Genomic DNA, 19,271 nt, shown 5'->3' on the forward strand with positions numbered 1-19,271 from the left:
TAAGTAGTGAAGAGGTTCTAAATGTAGCAGAAAGCCTAGAAAGGGAAACCTTGAGGAAACTTGTGACTCCTCGATGTTTTATCAGTAATAGTTTGATGCCAGGGAAGCCTTGGCAAGTAGTTGTATAGCAGAGAAAGCCACTTTGTGAAACAAAAGGGATTCCCATGGGCATACCCTTAATTCAGAAAACAAAGTCCTTTGCCATCTCGTGGATATGAATTTAGCTTTCCAGTCTCATTTCCCATGAGATCTGTCCACCTGTCCTGTCCTTTCACACCTTTGTGCTTCAAATACTTCCACCACATTCAAAGTCTAACCTTGCAAAGGCTTAACTCAATGTCACCACCTCTGAAGTGTTTTGCAGGACTCTCAGTGAGACTTTGTCCCTTCCTTGTTCTCTGGGTTCTTATTACCCTTTGTTTATAACTCTGTAATAGTATAATGCCTGAAAAACACACATGCACACATACAGGTTCCTCCTTCTATCTGAAAGTAGAGCACTCCTGTGAACCATTTCATAAGCTGAAATGGGGTAAAGTGAAGGAGAAATTATCTTTTTTCATAAAAGCGAAAATCTTTTTTGGATTTCTTCCAGTTAGCAAAAACAGGTACTAATGTAGGCTTTTCCTAAAAGCAAAGTGACATCAAGCAAATTTTCAAAAAGTGGGGGATACCTGCATCTGCCTCTGTCCCACGTATGACTGTAAACTCTTTGAGGCAGGGCTCCTGACTTATTTATCTTTTTTTTTTTTTAATTTATTTATTTTTGGCTGCATTGGGTCTTCATTGCTGTGTGCGGGCTTTCTCTAGTTGTGGCGAGCTGGGGCTACTCGTCATTGCGGCGCACGGACTTTTCATTATGGTGGCTTCTCTTGTTGCAGAGCACAGGCTCTAGGTGCGCGGGCTTCAGTATTTGTGGCTTGCGGGCTCTAGAGCACAGGCCCAGTTAGTTGTGGCGCACGGGCTTAGTTGCTCTGAGGCATGTGGGATCTTCCCAGACCAGGGCTCAAACCAGTGTCCCCTGCATTGGCAGGCGGATTCTTAACCACTGCACCACCAGGGAAGCCCTGACTTATTTATCTTTATACTAACTCTGTCCTGTTCTGAGGAGGGAAGGACTGGTGCATCCACTTCCCCTTCCCCAGTCCTGTAGCACCTGACACATGGTAGAATCTCAGTAACCTTTCTGCTGAGTAGAATTGATTCTGGGTTAATCAGATGAACATATTATACAGTAGACTGACCTGGCTCTTCTTCCCCTCCCCATTCTGGGCAGTGACCCGCTTGTGGCTGGTACACCTTGCTCCTGGCTCAGGTGTACTTATAGCAGGGGGCACTGCTATTTGCTTTTCTCAGTCCTGACTCCAGCTTCTCCCTTTGATCTCTGCTGCCCGCCCCAGCTCACCCCTACCATTGTCCTGCACAGGGAACTAGTATTTCTCCTTCCCAGGCTCAGGCCTCACCACCTGTCTTCCCTAGCATATTCTGAGAATGATACCCAAGGGATCAGTGATGATGGGGAACAGCGAGGACAGGATTAAGGGTATGGCCCTTCAGCCCTCTGAGAGTTCCAGGTGGGGCCAGTTGCCCCCTTTATATCTGCTCATGTTTTCCTTGTCCCCTGAGGGAGCTTGTTTCTGAGCTGGATGGGTGCAGCTGATGATCTGTGATGCAGATGATCTGTGATGCAGATGATCTATGATGCAAGGAATTAAGGGCTGTAATCCTGGGGAAGGCTGTATTGCCCTTTAGACTAAAATTCTATGCTTCAGAAAAGTAAATAGGGTAGTTGTTATATGCGAGGGCCCTGAAGCCACATGGTCTGGATTCTGATCTTGTTCCACCACTTACCAGCTGTAACTGCCTCAGCAAGATGGGTCACACTCATGCCCACCATATTCCTTCATTCATACATAGTTATTGAGCATCCCCTGTGGGCCAGGTTGTTCTAGGTGCCAGGGAAATAGCAGTGAATAAGACAGGATGGGTTGATACCTTTAAATGCTTAGAGCAGTGTCTAGCACATAGTAAATATGCAGGAAATGTACCAATACTCTCTTCCTAGTACTTTTCTGAGAATAGACAATCGGGTGGGATGACCTTTGGTAGCAGCTCCAGGACCAGATCTCCCTGAGAAGGGGAAGGATGGAGGAAGGGCTAAGATACAGGTTCTGGATTTGGACTTAGGTCCAGGACAGCAGTAGCTCCAGTGGCCTTTTATTTCTGGCACTTCATTTTGAGATTAAATACATGAACTGGCTAAAGGTCACCCTGGAAATTTTATGAGTCTGTTTAGTTCCATAGAAAGGGCAGGAGGAGATGACCCTGGACTGCCTAGATTCTGCCTGGCCCGTTTGTACAGACAGCGCAGTGCCTACCAAACCATGTGTGGGTGACCCTAAGAGAGGCCACACGTCGTGAGCAGTATGAAGGGAGATCCCAGAGACGTGAGATGTGAGGACGGAGAACAGCCGTTTGCCTCTCTGCTGTCAGGGCTCTCTGGCCATAGAGTAGAGGACCTTCTGCTGGAGGAGGTGGCTTGGGGGTTGGAGAGCTGAACTTAGGAAGGAGAGTGAGGTGAGATAGAGGTCCGTGGCCTGTTTCAGTTCATTCCTCAGGGAATGCTGCTGAGGAGGGCTGTTATACTCCTAGTGAGATTACTGCTGGAAGCAACGTCTGCACTCAAGGCTCCTGATTGATTGCGGTTTCCAGTGGAAGTCCAAGACTGATACAGTCTTTATGTGAGTAGGATTGGAGTAGAAATCGATGTTACATCTGCGGTTTCCAGTGAAAGTCCAAGACTGATACAGTCTTTATGTGAGTAGGGTTGGAGTAGAAATCTATGTTACATTTCTCGGGGATCAATAAGTTTTTCAGCTACCACCGTGCTCAGGGAAAGAGCTGTATAATCTTAACCATGGTTTCAGCAACTAGTTCACTGCTTCTCCCACTTTCTCTCTTCCATCCTTCTCCCACAGTGGGTTTTCAGAAATGAATGCCCTTATAGCACAGAGAGAGTGCCCTTGACATGAGATGTGGGCCAATCCAGGATTCCTGGGCTTGTTCCCATGTGAGCTGCTGGCCTGGCTTCCCTTGGAGAACCTGCTAACTTGGCTGGGAGCCATGGCGATTTGCATGCATAGGGACAGACGAAGTGGTTCTGGGCCCTTTCCAAGATTCTGAAGTACAGCCAGGTTTAGGTCCACTGGACACCATATTCTTTCATCTCATTTTTATTGCACTTTCTTAAGTCTTCAGCCGTTACTTAAACTCAGTTCAGCCAAGTGTATGAAACCTGAACTAGGCAAAGCATTTTGCTGTGGATATAAATCCACAGTTCATTCCATAATGAAGGAAACAGATAAATATAATATGATTGTAGCAGTGTTTCTCAATTTTTTTTTCATTATCACCTCCCTGAGGAACCTTTTAAGACATTTTTTCCTAATCATCCCCCCTCAGGAAATTTTAATACCATAGATAAACCAAAATTCTGTTTATGTGCAATTTGTGTATCTGTGCTTTATACTTTAAAAGAGTAAGATTTTTTTCATCCCCCAAGAGCAAATTTTCTCCCCACTTGGGGGAAATATCACCCCCAATGTGAGTTCATGGATTATAGTAAAGCACAATGTATAGTGTAGCAGGCAAGCCTCCAAAGCTTTGTAAACTTTGTTTCTCCCGTCTCCTTTGACTGAATGTCATAGCTCCATAATTTATTCTTGTCTCTCAGTCTGTCATTCCCATTTTGCTCTTTTTCCCCTTTCCTGGATTTCATCCTTTTTCTCTCTCCAGTGTAGAAGTTTAGGAGTGAATTTAATTAAAATAGTAATCTGTACAACTCAGGGACAATTTAGGGAAGATGATTTCGTAAAACAGTCCTCTAAGAGGTCATCCTTTTGGACAAAAGAACCTACAAACCTATGAGGTGTTCATGGGGAAACATAATAGACATAAGTATTGAAGGAAATAAAGATATTTGTTTGAGTTGCCTTTCAGAGGAGAAGACCTCCCAAGAGGTCTTTATATTGGTCCTAACAGGTTTGGATGTGGATGTCCTATATTGGATCTAAGTTCTGTATATAAATTCTTTTAGGGTTGATGCCAGTTCTACCAGTGGGATATCAAGTTTCTTTTCTCTAGCAATACCATGTCACCAATGATAGCATCTCCTCTCCCCTGTAGAAACTACCAGAGGCATGCAGTGTTGGTGACGGAAAACGCTTTGTCACAAATCTACAGAGTCTGTATATGGCAGTCACCAGACAAGAGATCCAAGTGGGACAGAAGCTTCAAGGCACTGGTGAGTAGCTCCAGAGGTACCTGGTTTCCTGGGGTTAGAGTTAGGGTCTAGGTTTGTGCTGTTCAATATGGTAGCTCTAGCCAATAGTGACTATTTAAATTTAAATAAATAAAATGAAAAATTCATCCCCTCATTTGCACATTTCAGGTGCTCAATAGCTACATGTGTCCAGTGGCTACCAGGTTGGACAGCTCAGATACAGAACATTTCCATCACTGCAGAAAGCTTTATGAGAACTGGTCTACATGCTGAGGAGAATTAGTGAGAGAACCAGGAAAAAAATTAGTCTCCCTACCTGAGACGTGGCAGGCAATACGTAGAAGAACAGTGAGCTGTTCTGGGTCAGGGAAACTCTTGTCCTACGTGGTTAACGTGGCCTGGAGAACCTTCATCATAGAAACAGCGCTTTCCAGAAGTTAGTTGGAAGTGGATTTGTGTCTGTTTACATATTAGTACCAAAGCCTGGCCTTTATCAGAATGCTTGGTAAATGCTAATGCCTTTCTGGTAAGAAGAAGGCAGTTATCACTATCTTCCCTTGATCTTTCTGATCAGAAGATCCCCAGACCTCAAGCAGTGCCTCCTCACAAGGAACTGATAGCCAACTTCTGAATCAGCCAGAAGAGCCGGACTCCTCAGCACCGTCCCTCCCAGTGCCTGAAAAAGAGCCCACAGTAAGTCGTGAGCAGCTTCCTAGACTGCATTTCAAGATTTGGGAGAGTCTGCACCTATAGCTCCCAAGCCAGTGGTCCCTGGAACTGTCACCTAGTTGACACTGCCTTAACAACACTGGGGCATATTTGCGACCAGGCATCTAAATTGTGGATTTCTGGATGGAGAGTCATGGTCTTTTGCATCTTCCCTTGCTGTCTCCTCTCTGCAGTTCTTCTGGATGATGGACCTTGACTCCTTTTTTGCCTTATCGCACTTGCGGTGATGGTCTATGAGGTTGTTCCCTAGGGGAGAAGTGATGTGCGTATCTCCTGCATAGAGTCTTATATCACATTCACTGCCTGACATGGACTTCAGAACTCCTGCATCAGCCACCCATCTTAACCAGAGCCATGGGAGGAAGGAATTTCTTTTCCTAACTTAAGTGGAACTGTTTAAAACCTCTATTAACTTGGGTTCCTTTTTTTCTAGGTTACTTCAGGCCCTACGCAGAGACCTCAGCTGTTGAAGGTCAAGAGGAAGAAGCTAAGGGGGCTCTTCAGTTAACCTGTCACTGTCTCAACTGCTGAGGATGGACTCAGAGAGTAGTTTCCTAGTGTCACCTTGAAAGGAGGTCCTGTGACAGCAGCATCTCTGACACAGAGTTACACAGTCAGGGACTCCACTGTAAGGGCAAGATAACTGAAGTTCATGTTGACAGGCATGGATACTACCAACTGAGGGAATCCTGGCTCCAACCCATCGGGCACTGGCCTTCCCTGTCCGAGTGGAAGCCAATCTCTGGGAATCCCATACCCTCCTTTCTTTTGGTGAAGGTTCTCTAGACCCAGGATCTACCATGGACTTTAGGTATATGGGGCAGGTCTGCAGAAAGGCACAGCATGCTTAGGAAGCCTTGTCTACCTTTCTTAAGAGTCCCTAGCCAGTCCCAGGTGTTCCGCAGAGACCCTCTCCTCTCTTTAGCATGGAATAAAAAGCACTCACACTCCCCTGCTCTTGAGATTGCTTATCTGTGGAACACATACCAACTCACTTCACTTTATTGGGTCCCACCCCATTGTTGTCTCTGGATGAAGTCTAGGCCCTCGGTCTAATCCTTCAGGTTCTTCTTATACTTCTCTTCTGTGGCCTGTGCTAAGCCTCCAATCGGGAGCTTTGATCTTGAGACCTCTCTCCATGGTGGGCACAAGATAGCAGAACATATGGTTTCTGTGCTCTTTGGTCCAACTTGATATGGGTTTTTTTGGGTCTATTTCCAAGGCATAGACAACAGGTTAATATGGGATTGAATATGGGATTGAAATTACAAAGAGCTCTGAGCCCTAGGGCCAAGTTAGTTTCCCGGAGTGGGAGAAAAAGGAATTTTATTTTCCCATCCTTCACTTCACTTCAAATAACATAGTAACTAGAAGAACTAGAAAAGATAGGATGACAGGGAACAGGAAATATGGCCAGAGGAGTTCTCTGGAACCAAAAGAATTGATGTATAGAATGAATAGCGCTTAGCAGGAAAATATGTAAAGACTGTATGAGATAGGCAGAATCTTAGTTAGAAAGTGAACTCTTTGGACAAATCTAGCAGGATTTGAGACTTCCCTGGCTGTCCAGTGGATAGGACCCGGTACCTTCACTGCTGTGGCCCCGGTCGGGGAACTAAGATTCCACAAGCTGCGTGGCATGGCCAAAAAAAAAAAAAGAAGATTTAGCAGAAGAGGATTCGCAGAGTTCCTTGGCCTTCTCTGCTAGGTTTTCCTCTATAGGTAAGACCATCTGAAACTTTACCTTGGAGAGACAGGAAGGAAAGTAGAACTCAGATATTCACTGGGAGCTGTTAGGTAGAGGCCTTTTCTGGTTCAGTTACTTACGATGGTCAAAGGCCTCCTCGTCCACATGTCCTTTCTGGCTGGGACTGGTGTATCTGTCCCCATGTCAAGTCTTGAGGGAAAGAGGATGATCCAAGTAATTATAATAATGATTATAATAACGATAATAAACAGCTACCAGTTAATGTATACCAGGTACTCTAATTAAGTGCCTGGCATTGAATCCTCACAGCATCATATGAAGAAGATACTGTTAACCCACTAGGAAATGGAGTCTTGAAGGGACTAAGTGACTTATCAGAGGTCACACAGCTAATAAGTAACAGCCAGAATTTGAACCCAGACAGCTGAGTTCTAAACTGCATTATTACATACATTACCGAAAACATTTTCCAGGAAGGATGTAACGTCCTTCTTTCTCCCGTGACGCTGCCTCTTTTCAAAGAGGATGTTCTTTCTACTCCCTATTAGCTCTTCAAGGGAGGAGCCTTGGCGGACTCCAGGACTTACCACCAGGCCTTTTTACCTGCTGGCAGAGTCTGAGAGAGCTCCACCAGGGCTCATTCCCAGTTGCTGCTGATAACCTTCTTTACCCTCAGACCCAGTCTGTGCCCTGGTGGTGACTGTCATTGAAGTGAATTGGGAACTATGTAAAAACAATCTATCAGATGACTTACTCTGTTGTTTAGTTTCTCTTGGCATAATTTAGATGGCCAGATTTCAAGGTATGAGACCACATGAAAAATGGAAAGACTTCCGCAGCAAGCTGGGGGAAAATAAGGGTTCTTTACCCTAGATAATCCTTCTGCCCTAAGAGCACAGTCTCAAGAGCAGGCATTTTTAATCAGAGAGGGATCAGGGGTTTTAGAATCCCCTAAAATTATAAGTAAAATCTTAACAGCATAATTTTTCTTTTCATGTTCTCAAAAGAATGTGTAACTTTTTAAAAAGGTTAAGTAAGAGTATGCCTCATGACCTCCCCGCCCACTGCCCCCTTTATCCCCAGAGGTTGCTGCCCCCATGGGGGTATTGCCCAAACACACCCTTAGAGAAACATTGCTCCCCAAGGCCCTGCCTCAGTCATTCTTGCTCTGAAGCTCTTGCCCCCCAAAGCAATGGGTGGTGTTTGAAAATCATTCATCCCAGGGCAACTCCAGGGAAATCCCTGCCTTGACAAGTTGGCCTAGCCAGGCTGTATTCCAGCCCTGCCCCCTGGCTTGGGCCCCTCCCTGAGGCCCCCAGGCTGGCCCAGCCCCACTCCACATGCACATAAAAGGGTCGAATTCTCGTGGCTGCTCCATAAATTTTATTCCGTAAATATTAGTTTTCCCTGTGTTTAATAAAGCAGTGGCCCACCTCCCCGCCTACCCACCCGCTCCCCGGGGCTGGGGCTGGGGCCAGGGCTGGCTGGTGGGAGAAGGGACTCTTTCAATTGCTTTGGAGTATTTTTAGAAAAAAAAATAATATAAGGTGGTTTACAGCAGCAAGCCAGCAAACCAGGAGCAGGAGTAGGGACCTCGAGGAAGTTCCTGCAGGAACTTGACCTAAAAAGTAGAGAAATAGCGCCACCTAGGCTGCAAGGCCTACTTGGCCCTGCTGGTGGTTCACCCCTCCCCCACGGTCAGCCAGGAGAGGCCAGCTCTTTGCTGGGAGAGAAATCTTCATCCCTTAGCACTCCAGCTGGGCAGCACCTCCTCTCTTCAGGCCTCACCGAGGGCTTTCTCAGCAGCCCTGAGGGCAGAGCCCGAGCTGGGTCCTGGAAAACCCCACGAGGGTCATTCTCTGTTCTGTCACCAGTCATCCAATCTCCCAGATCAAGGAGTGTCTCCAAGGGGTAGTAAAATTATTGAAAAGGGAGGAAGGAGCTTCTAGTCTCTGCCCACTGAATCCTGAGGAACTAGCCCTGGAGTCCCTAGGGTGTAAAGTGGCAAAGAGTGAGATCTGAGCTCCTGTACTCTGGACTTGGAAAGAATCTGTTCCTGTTGGACCAAGATCCTTCCACGGGTCTGATACAGTTCACCTTCGGTGAGCACTTGGGGGAGGGAGAGATGCTCAAGTCTCCTGAATACTCAGCCCGCTGCTTCTTAATTTTATCCCGTGGTCCATTTGAACTCCCTTTTCTTGCGTTCCTGTTCACTTAAACCTCCCATTTTCTGAAGCCCTTACCTCCTCCTCCCTGGTCTGCTGGGAGATCAGCAGGAGCCGGTGTGTCATTCTCTGTACAGAGATGGTGGGAGTGGGGATGGAAAAGCCCGTGCTTTTTCTCCTCGTCCTAGATTTGGTCTCGTTCTTGACATTGTCACCAGGGGCATTTCCTTCTTCCAATTATTCTGTCCTTCATTTCCTCCTGTTTACAAAGCTAAGGGGATTTGCTCCAGAGAGTATCGGGGAAACCTAAAATCCTCTTAATTACCCTTCCTCGTGATGTAGTAAGCTCACTTTATCTGTTCTGCCCACCTCCTCGCTATTTGTGCTGTTAATATAATCAGTGTTTATATACAGATTTCCTATGGGCTTTTTGTTTTCATCCTTACATTGGCATATACTCTGAGAACAGGGTCAGTTTTTAACGCTAAATCAAAAAATATCACTGTGTTGGGATTATACTACTAAAGGGTGCAACGTTATGTTCACTGGGTTTGCATGCAATCACGATATGCTTTTCTGAGCTCTTCCCAGAAGTATTTTTCCGTCTTCTAATTTTCCTGAAGAAGAAACTGTTCAAAAGGAGCAAGTGACATTCTACAAGGAAGCCACTAAACTCGGAGCTCAAGACCCTTGGTTCCTAGTCCCTGTCACCAACATGAGTAAATGCACGGACTCACAGAACTGTGGTGGATTCTGCTAGCACTTAGACACAGAGAGAAATGCCAGAAGAGAAGGGAGCCCACGCTCTGGAGAGAGGATTTCCCCTAGCTGCTGTGACCTCCTGGAAGCTGCTGCAGGGTATTCTTGTTGAGGGCTTCTTAATGCTCTCTTTTTCTTCCATGTTCTCTTGGACAGGGCTTCAGAAGATCCCACCCTGAGGGGAAACATTCAGAGAAGGGAGGGTGTGAGGTAGCTTGTCTGTCTGTGATGGGCGAGGGACCCTAGGGAATCCATCTCTACTTGAGGATCTAGAAGCCCATCTATCCTCTGTCTTCCATCCCAGAGCTATCAAGGAATACTTTTCTCCTGAGACTTGCATTTATGGTGGGCTTTAAGCTTCCCCTCAATTCTTGGGTCTCACTTTTCTACCCTGGCATATGGGAGGTCATGAGGTAGCACCAAAGCATTCTGGCAAAGGCTCAGTCTCTTCAAAGCTGTGAAATCCTACCTGCCCTCAGTTTCTCTGTCCTGGAACCCAACAGATTTTGCTGTGCTTTCCACACTCCTGGACCCTTTGAGTGAGCGCTAGCCTCTCAGCACCTAACTCTCATGGGTTCGTGAGAATCTGGGTCAGCCTAGGGAACCCGGAAGAAGCATTGGAAAACTCCAGGGTGTGGGGAGCACACAGCCATTGACTCACCTGGGAATACTGTGCCAGGTTACTCGTCCTGCCGGCAGCTGAGGGCCAGGAGTTAAAGGAGCATGCAGTGTCACACTCTTCCTCCCTCCCCTCACTTTGGGGTTAGAATTGGGGAGTAGGGCTTGGGGGCTGCAGGGAGTCCCTTCTGAAATCTGGGTGTTGTATTTACTTTTTCATATTGGCAGCTGGAAGGGGAAGCCCATCCCAGCTCGGCATTGTTGTCTAACATGGTTAATCAGATCCTATAATCCTGCTGTGGAAATATTGGGCCTCACTCAAAACAATAGAGACCAAGAATATTGTGGTTAAATTTCAACCAGCTGCCTCCCTGGCCTGTTTGCCTAACCCCTACCCCCCTCTCCTGGGCCAGAGTCCTCCTGGCTTTATGGACCCCTGATAGGATCGACAGCCAGTCAGAAATGGGTGACAAGAGCAGGGAGGATGGAGTAGGGGAAGGGTAATCCTCTCGACTGGCACTCCATCCTGTCTTTCCCCTCCCACTCCAGGCCTTGAAGGTTGAGCAGGGGGTGGTGAAACAAGTTGGAGCTGGTGGGGAAGCCCCCGCTGGGTCTGGGTGTGTGTTCAGGGGTCAAGAGCAGTACTGCTGGGAATCCTGGTTGGTAAAGAGATCCCTTATTCAAGACAGAAAAAGACTCCTGCCAGATGAGAAGGAAAGACCGCCAGTTTCATTTATTACTACTGCCTGGTGCTTCCAGGGCACAAAGCAATGCCAGTTGGTCGTATGTCACATATGGGGGAATAGGAAGGCACTGGCTGGGGGAAGGGGAGCTGGTAATAAATATTTCTGTTTCATTTAGTAACCTGATATATCGGCAATATAAATAATACTGTGATGATGTATGAAGGTGATACTGATACCCCAACTTGAGTGCTTTCCTGGTAGTGGTAATGTCCATTATGGTGCTCTCTTGAATAAGTACGAATTAACTGTGGCAGGGTAATTTATATAATTAGAATAGCAGGACAGAGGGAATAGGTAAGCTGTGCAATGGCATTTTGGAAAAAACCAGAAAGATGCAGTGTCTGGACTGTGCGAAAGGGGAAAATTAACATGTGCTACGTTCAGGAAAAGGCAGAGGATGTTCCTGTTGTAGATCCTAGGGCACCCAGCTTGTGAAGTGGCCAACTTTGAGTTTGTACTTGGCTGTCACACACCCACTGGGCACAAGTTGCCACCACACTGCTTTTGGAGGTGTCATCAGTCAATGAGGTGAAGTACAGTGAGGCCCTAGTTCCAGCACCGTGGACTATTGAACGGTCAAAGTGTATGCATTTTTAGGATTTGACGAATGAAAATAGCAGAGCTGTGCCAAACGAAACTGCAGGTATTTAATCTCTTCATATAGGGCAGGAGTGGAGCAACATCAGAGGACATTTGATGTTTCCCACCTGGGGTGCTATGTGATGATCCAGGGACTGGCATGGCTCCTGTGGGCCATTCATCAAAGCCATTTTAAAGCAGGGACTGCTTGGTGGGAACTGAGCTTCCCATCAGAAAGACATCTGGGAAATACTTCCTTGGACTAAGAATCTAAGAGAGGTGTATGCTTCTGTGCGGGCATCTCAAAAATACCTTAATGGCAGTCATCAAATCAAATTGAAGCAGGTATGAAACTGATATCAAGATGATTTAAAGATGACGGAAAACATTTCAACGGTTAAACTTGGGTAACTAGTGGGAAGAATTCAGTGTGAAGAAAGATCCGCCATGGAATCTCTAAAGAATGGGCTATATTCCTGACCAGGAACGGGGATATAAGAAACCAAGTTGGTTACGCTGTACAGAGACGTGAACTGCAAAATGCGGAAGTCCAACAGGAACATGCCAAATCACTGCAAAGGAATTCAAAGGAATGGCATGGGTTTGTTGGAAATGTGTTGGGAATGAGATAGAAAAACCCACATTCAATAAGAAACGGGAATACCTAGACATGTATTAACTCGTATAATATATTGAATGCTTACTCACTAGCATTCCCACCAATGGGGCGTTATGCTACTTGCTGTCTTATGGCCACAAAGACATATCTTCTGCTCTCAAGAAGTCTACAATCCAAAGATGATATTTAAAGCACAGGTTTTTTCCCCCCAAAGCTTTTCAAGTGTGTGAAGAAGAAAGTGAGAGCCATGAGCATGTATCTCTTTTTTAAAAAATTTAAAAGAATCCTATGGATAAATTCCGTTCTGTTACCTGCCTTTACTTAACTGCATTGTGTCTGTATTTACATGTCAATACATAAATCTCTTTAAAGGATAAGATATCTTCACTCTGAGCTTCATAAAAAGTTTGAAAAACATTCCCATGATCAGAAAGTAGAAAGTCAAGCTTATTCACTCTATCTCTCCCTTCATCTTTGATCTCACTGGTCTCCTTGCTATTTCTCTAATATGCAAACACCTGAGGGCCTTTGCTCTTTGCATTTCTCTCTGCCTAGAACGCTCTTCCCTTAGGTGTCTGCTTGGTTGAAGCCCTCACCTCTTGCAGTTCTTAGCTTAAATCACACCATCTCAGTGAGGCCTCCACTGAGCCCCCTACTTAACAGAGCCACCTGCCTCCTGGCCTCGGACTGCTGCCCACAGGCTGGCTGTACTCTCAACCTTTTACCCTGTTTCATGTTTTGTGTTCACAGCCCTTATTCCCTTCTAACACATTATAATACATATTTGCTTTTTTACTTTTATTTTATTTTTAACTGCAGTATAGTTCATTTACAATGTTGTATTTGTTTCTGATATACAGAAAAGTGATTCTTTTTAAAATTCTTTTCCATTATAGGTTATTACAAGGTATTTAATATAGTTCCTGGTGCTATACAGTAGGACCATGTTGTTTATCTACTTTATATATAGTAATATTTTTTATATTTATTTTTGTCTCCCCAATGCCTTTCCACTAGAATAAAGTTCCATAAGGGCAGGAATCTTTTTTTATTTTCTCCCATCTTGAGCACCTCTCCAGTGTCTGGCACTTAGCAGATGCTCAGAAATACTTGTTGAGTGAATATATGAAGGAGGATTATCACACACACACACACACACACACACACACACACACACACACACACCCCTCCACAGCAGCAGTATCTTGAAGTGGTTTTAGAAATTTGTGGATATCAATGGATGTAATCTTTTTTGTTTGGGGCAACCAGTCATAAGGTGAGAGTGGGGTTTAAATACCATTTTGTTAGCTATAACCATAACAGAATGAATTTGTCATTTTACAGAAACTAAGAATACACATTATTAAAAAGTAAGTTACTATACACCTTCTTGCTTTCTTTGGCTATAGATCCTTGGCTACAGATCCGGCATCCTTAGGGTGCTATCTTGACCAAGAGAGACGGGTGAGAGAGTGTGGGTGGACTAGTACAGACCCAGTTACAGAAAGCTGACAGGCATGTCAGGAGCATCGCTTGAGTAGTAAAAGAGTAGAACCCCTTCCCCCTCCACTGCATTCATTCACTGAACTAGTATCTTCCAAGATTCTCTTTAAGCAACTAATTTCTTCCCAAATAGAGACACTGGGATGGAAATAAAGCCCATTAGTTAGTAAACATGTTATTATCCATATACAGAAATATATGTATGTCTTTCTGTCTGCAAGTGTCTTTCTGTCTATGAGAGTTTCGCACAGTCTTTAAGTCTCTGACTTGAGGGGAAAATACTCTCTTTGTAACTAATTCTGCTGCTTTTTCCTACCTTGTCAAAGTCATCAAAGCAAGGTCTTTAATGCTTGAATCTCTCTGAAGTGCCTTGTAATGAGCTTATTGTTAGGGCAAAGGTAACTTGACATTCCCATTTCTAATCGATAGCCAGCTTTTAAAGCATTGTTAGTTTTGAGTGGCTCTAACTGGATCTCCAAATGTGTTCTGCACTGATCAGAGGCTTGAAAGACAGGCATGCTTCTTTCATTTCAGCATTTGGGTGAAATTTGGTGGAGTTGCTAACCTCTTCAAAAAATCAACAGTAAGAGTCAGAATGATCCTAACCAGTTGGGGAAATGGTTAGTCAAAGACAGTATGAATTTTTAAAGCCCAAGATGAAGATAATAAGAGTTTCCTAGATTTAGAGAGAAAATGAGTGAGTTGAACAGAGGTCAGCAACCCAGCATGCTGTGCTAGGAATCACTCACCAAGAAACTGGATTATTATGGAGTCAGACAGGCCTGGATTCCAACTCCAACTCCTCCAGCCTCCTCACTTAGAAGCTCTGAACCTCAGTTCCTCATTCATAAAATGAAGATGGTTGTGTAAACTTCATAAGGTTTTTGTGAAGGTTACATCAGATAATATTAGGGCTTCTCCCCTCTACTAGATCATCCAACTTGGCGCTTCATGATTACGATGCCAGCATCTTGGCTTGGGCCACTGTCCTTTCCTGAGTATCCTCTTCATTTCTTCCAGTCATTCCTTTCCCTCCTTCAAAACATCTCTTCCAAGAGGTCTAACCCCATGCTAATTGTTCCTTAATTCCATATTCTTCTAGATCAAGTTCATCTTATCTATTAACCTATCTAGTTTAGAATGCATTATTCTGTACTCATTTATGAATGGCATTCGTGGCTTTGTAACTGCCTTTTATTTTCATGATTTGAGGTTAGATAGTAAATACCTTGAAGACAACTATGTCTTCTACTTTTCTGTTTGCATTTTTCATCCTTTTGTGCCTATTACACTAGCATGCACAATGTAGATACTTCCCTAATAGAAAGAAGTAGGGCCTCTTAATCCCCACCACTGTCTTGGGTGCACATAGATGAGCATCCTGATGTATTTCCTGTGGACGAGTAATAAGAATCAGAGAACTGCTACCGCCAGTGAACCGTCCAGAGGATGAAAATGAATTATACACAGGATTTGTATTTTACGGCTTGTATTTTTAATCCTCTTAACAACCCTACGAGGTAGGTGATATTAATTTTCACTTTATAGATGAGTGAACTAAAATTCAGAAAAGTCAAGTGACTTGCTCAAGGCCACACAGGTAAAAGATATCAAAGAGAGTTTTCAGACACAGATCTGCCAACTCCAGGCCTTAGTGCTCTTTCTACTGAGCCAGGGCTGCTGCGCACTGAATCAGTGGAGGATATTTGACTAACTGCATTCCTGAAACTTGTCTGGTTGTGGCTTAGCACTTGTGGATTTAGAGCAGGATAGATCTGGTCAAGAAGCAGGATCAGGAGAAAAAAGACTAGTTGATTATAGAAGTGTGGACCTACACTGTGTGTGTGTGTGTGTGTGTGTGTGTGTATGTGTGTGTGTGTGTGTGTGTATCGCTATTAGTACAGTGTATTTGTACTATGGTGTTAAATTCAAGACTGACTAAAAATGCCAACATGGTAATCTACTAAACAGATGTTTAAATTATCAGGTTCTAATGGTGTATTTTCCTCCCTCCCTTTCCTTCCAAACTATTTTCCCAACTTTTACTCTTGTAAGCAAAAAATCATATTATCCAAAGAAATAGATTTTACTTTGTTTTCTTCAAAATAGAGATGGTTGAGGGGTAGAAGAGATCCAAAGTTGAGAGAAGAAAAGTGATTTTACCAACAGGCCCAGGACTCAGATGTGAGGTGCCCTGATAAGGCTCTATTGCTGCTGCTCAGACCCCAGGCCATTGGTGCGTCCAGAATGGGACACCTCGGTTCTCCAATTTTACTGCAGGCAAAAGCCTGGCAGTGACCAGAAAAAGAGCCAGGCTTTGTCTGAGAGGTCTAATGGATTGCGCCAACTCAGAAGCCATCCTACATAAACTGAACAGCTAAGAACATAGGCAGCTAAGAAATGACCAAGGTCCTTAGGCCCCAAATTGGATTAAAAGTGCTCCAAGGTCATTGCTGTAGAAATTATGATGCTTCCAATCTCTGTCGTCCTCTCCCCCCTCCTCCACTGAAGGAGATCGGACTGAAGCCGACCTAAATTTGAGATTCAGATCTTGAATGGCCATTGTGTCCTGAGAAAAGATTATAGGTTTGGAGCAAAAACGCTCTGGGTTCAAGTCTTAACTGTGGGGCCACAGGCAAATTACTTTACTTCTAGAGCTGTAGAGTTGTATACTGGCAAAATGAGAATAATTGCTGTGCACAGAGGGTTATTCTGAAGGTTTTTACTAGGTGCTTAAAGCACCTGTCATAGACAAAGGACTAAATAAATGTCAGCCCCCCATCTGCTTCTCCCAGGACACACCCTGGTCACTGCTCCTAAGTTGCTAGGCCGAGGAGGGTCTAGACTTGATGGAGCACAATCTAAACCAACAAGGTTGCCCTGCTGTGGAAGCACCCCTGATGCCGAGCTATATCTGCACTATATACGTAATTCCTATTTGACACTGATCAGATCTTTACCAGAGATTTGTATTCGACAGGATCACAGCTTAAGAGAAGAAATGAGAGGAAGAATGGTAAAGTTAATAAATGGTTATAAGGTAGAACCTCTGAGGGAAGCTGGAAGAAATGGTCTTTCATTGGAGAAAAGAAGATTGAAAGTGGATTTAACAACTCTTCAAGACCATGCATACTGGATAATAAGCAGGATAATGGCCCTAATCTCTATGGCCAGAAAAAGAGGAAAGGAGTTGAATTAGCATTTGAGACGAGGAAGAAAGAAAGATTGAATTTAAAGCAAAACTTCTCTAAAAAGTTATTATAAAACACCGGGATAGGTGACCATGGGAGCCTATGGGATTTTCTTTTTCGGACCTCTGAAAAACAGAGCCTTATTTGTCTGGATTGGGAGAGGTACTGACCTGGCTGAGTAGTGTGCCCCAGAAATCTGAGCAGGAGAGAGGGAGGGGGTGGGGAATATTGCAGGGATAGTTCTTGAACCCCGAGAAACATACATTAAGGCACTTTGGAAGCTTTCAAGGAAAAGAAGCAATGTTACAGTAATCTGTGACTGGGAGACACAGAATCTGAATGCAAATATAAGAACGGACATGCGGTGTGGGGAGGAAGTACAGGCAAAGAGAAGTAAAGGAAACGAGCCATTTTGTTTCCAAGTGACAGACATCCGTCCACCCTGGTGGAGCCGTCCTGAATTCCCTTCTGCGGGCCTCAGTGTCCTTTTCTGTAATGTGAAGGGCTTGGGTTAAGCACTCACGTTTGAGTCCCTTCCAATTCTGAATTTGTGTTCATAAAATCGATCCAGAGAAAATGTGAGCACATCTGTGAAAATCTACCAGTGTCCAAACCCCAGGCTGTACTGGATGGCTGAGTGCTGCCCAGTGAGGGCCCGGGCTCTGGGGTCAGTTGGTGTGGGGGATGGGGTGAATCCCTCAGCCAGGAGCAAGTTGCTTTTCTTCTCTGAACTGCACAATCTTCAAAATTTCAAAATGCGGATGATAATAGCTCATTTGGAGTTGTAAGTTTAAATTAGATAATGCAAGTAGAATGCTTAGTATAATAATATCTAATAGCTTCCATATATCAGGCACATAAGCAGTACCTATTGTATTAATATTCTTGCAATGAGAATTTTTAAACCGTTTTATTTCTCACCCTTTTATTTCTATCTCTATTGAATTTGTAGAAAATACTGCAAACACATTACATAATTTGTGGTGGTGGTGTTTGTTTTTAACACACTTGTCTTTTCTTGTTTTAACAGAATGAATCCTAATTCATTCAGCTTTCCTGAATGTCATATTAAAATACACACACAACCCATGTTTACATCTCTGACTGCCACCACGCATTCTCTGCCCTTGTTCATTTGTGAAGTAGAATTAAGAGAGTTATTTAGCAGCTCCTGCGTCCTGCGGCTTTGAATCATTTTTTGCATCCTCAGCAAGCCCCGGCCCCTGCGATCTGTGCCTGCCCGTCTTCAACGTGGTCAGTCGGGGTTCTCCCGTATTCTGTTGATGTCACCATTTAGCCTCTCTTCTCTACACCTTGGCCTATTCCTTCGCAACTTCATCTTGCTCCTTTTAACAGTGTTTCCAATTCAACCCCCCCCCCCGCCCCTTTACTCTTCATGAGGCTGAATGCCCCACTCCCAGCTTCAGACCGGACGGCCGTGGGATGTGCACCGGGTTGATACAGAATTTCAGCTCCAGCAAGCTGACAGGGCGCGCCTCCTGGGCCAGGGTGGGGCACCAGGTTATGAGCGGCCTCCTGCCTTTTGGGTTTACTTCCCCGCAAGGGACACCGTAGGCGGCTATGCGGTCCGGCCACTGCCCCCCGCCCCTCGCGTCCGGCCGCGCCGTGGGTTGCGGTCTCTGTGGGGGTGGCAGCTCCTGGCGGGGCACCCCGGAGCCGCGGGGAGCCCAGAGGCGAGGCCAAGGCGGGGTGGGGCGCGTCCGGGCGGGGAGGGCAGACTCAGGCAGTGCAGGGGGCGCCAAGGGCAGCGGGCGGGCGGACGCACGGCGGAGGAGCGAGCGGGACGAGGGCTGGCTAGTGCCGCGGCCGCCCGCCCGAGGGGGAGGAGGCTGTGCTGCCCTTGCCGCAGGTTTGCTGTCGAGCGCACAGGAGGCAGGGACATGGGTAGGGTGCGGTCTGCGCGGGGCCCGAGCCCGGATCTCTTCCATTTCCCCTCTCACTCGGCCCCGGGCTGCGCCGCAGACGGCAGCAGCTCCCGCTCCGCCCCAGCCGCCTGACCGCCGGGCCGGGGTGCTAACCGCGGGGCCCGCCAGCCCGCCGTCCCGGACAGCCCAGCCCAGACCGGCGGCCCGCAGCCCCGCCGCCCGCCGCCCCCCGCCGTCGCCGCGTTGCCAAAACAAACGGGCCGGCCTATTTATTGGCGGCCGGCGAGCCGGGCAGCTCAGAGTCGAGGCGCCGAGGGGGACAGAGCGCCGCCACCAGCCAGGGCCCCGGGCCCCCGCCCTGCACCTGAGTCCCGCCGGCCCTGCGCCGCGCCGCGCAGCCCATGGCGCCCCCACCTGGAGCCCCCCGGAGCCACCCGGACGCCTGAGCCCCCGCAGCGCTCCCGTCGACTCGCCCACCCATCAGCC

General features: G+C 46.1%; 1 protein-coding gene across 2 annotated transcripts in view; it reads left to right on the plus strand.

Moving 5' to 3' along the window:
* Window positions 1-5,966, plus strand: part of NHEJ1 (non-homologous end joining factor 1) — a 76,828-nt gene extending 70,862 nt beyond the window's left edge. The window contains exons 6-8 of one of the 2 annotated variants that reach the window (XM_027120941.1): window positions 4,186-4,303; window positions 4,857-4,975; window positions 5,445-5,963. In XM_027120941.1, the coding sequence (XP_026976742.1) occupies window positions 4,186-4,303; window positions 4,857-4,975; window positions 5,445-5,519 (312 nt within the window). In that variant the 3' untranslated portion in view covers window positions 5,520-5,963. Of the gene's footprint in view, window positions 1-4,185; window positions 4,304-4,856; window positions 4,976-5,444 lie in introns of both variants that reach the window. The other variant, XM_027120947.1, reaches the window with a different exon arrangement.
* The last annotated feature ends 13,305 nt before the right edge of the window (window positions 5,967-19,271 follow it).

This window comes from Aethalodelphis obliquidens, unplaced genomic scaffold, assembly GCF_003676395.1.
Source record: "Aethalodelphis obliquidens isolate GAN/ISIS:26980383/991018 unplaced genomic scaffold, ASM367639v1 scaffold2, whole genome shotgun sequence".
In the NCBI taxonomy this organism is placed as follows: domain Eukaryota; kingdom Metazoa; phylum Chordata; class Mammalia; order Artiodactyla; family Delphinidae; genus Aethalodelphis; species Aethalodelphis obliquidens.